Below are 478 nucleotides of genomic sequence, written 5' to 3'. Positions count from 1 at the left end.
CTACCAGCCCACCAAAATTTTAATATCAGTCCCTAATTTTAAAAAAATCTCACGACCCACCTAAAAGGGAAAAATACAAAAAAGAAAAAAAAGTAAACTTCAACGTACCATTATAACATATGAAGTCGGAGTCGATTGCCGTCCAGCCGTCTGCAGTGAGGTTGGTGGTCATGAAAGTCTTGCCGGACGGAGTCATCGTACCCTCGGCGCAGGTCACGTTATAAGATGACCCGACGAGGTAAGGGGGTCCCGGCCACTCGACCTGCGTGGCCGCTGTGATGTTCTCGGGCATAATCGGCGTGCTGTTCGATGCTGGGGGAGAGAGGACGGGTGTCAGGCACGAGACGATTCTACACTCTTGGTTCTGGGTCTCAAGAACCAAGCGACCCTAAGAAGAGAAAATCCTTTCGGTCTTTAAGAGGTCTACGGTGCTGATCTTATGACATTATTCGGACGGTTTAACAGTAGAAGTTGGCTT

At 48.3% G+C, this 478-nt stretch overlaps 1 protein-coding gene across 1 annotated transcript in view; it reads right to left on the bottom strand.

Annotated features, from left to right (window-relative positions):
- Positions 1-478, bottom strand: part of LOC119586548 — a 58792-nt gene that overhangs the window by 763 nt on the left and 57551 nt on the right. The window contains exon 30 of the mRNA XM_037935307.1: positions 109-312. Coding sequence (XP_037791235.1) covers positions 109-312 — 204 coding nt within the window. The remainder of the gene's footprint in view (positions 1-108; positions 313-478) is intronic.

The sequence above is a fragment of the Penaeus monodon genome, chromosome 21 (genome assembly GCF_015228065.2).
Source record: "Penaeus monodon isolate SGIC_2016 chromosome 21, NSTDA_Pmon_1, whole genome shotgun sequence".
NCBI lineage: Eukaryota > Metazoa > Arthropoda > Malacostraca > Decapoda > Penaeidae > Penaeus > Penaeus monodon.
Note: the sequence above shows the minus strand (reverse complement) of the source record. Positions and strands in the feature narration are given on the sequence as shown.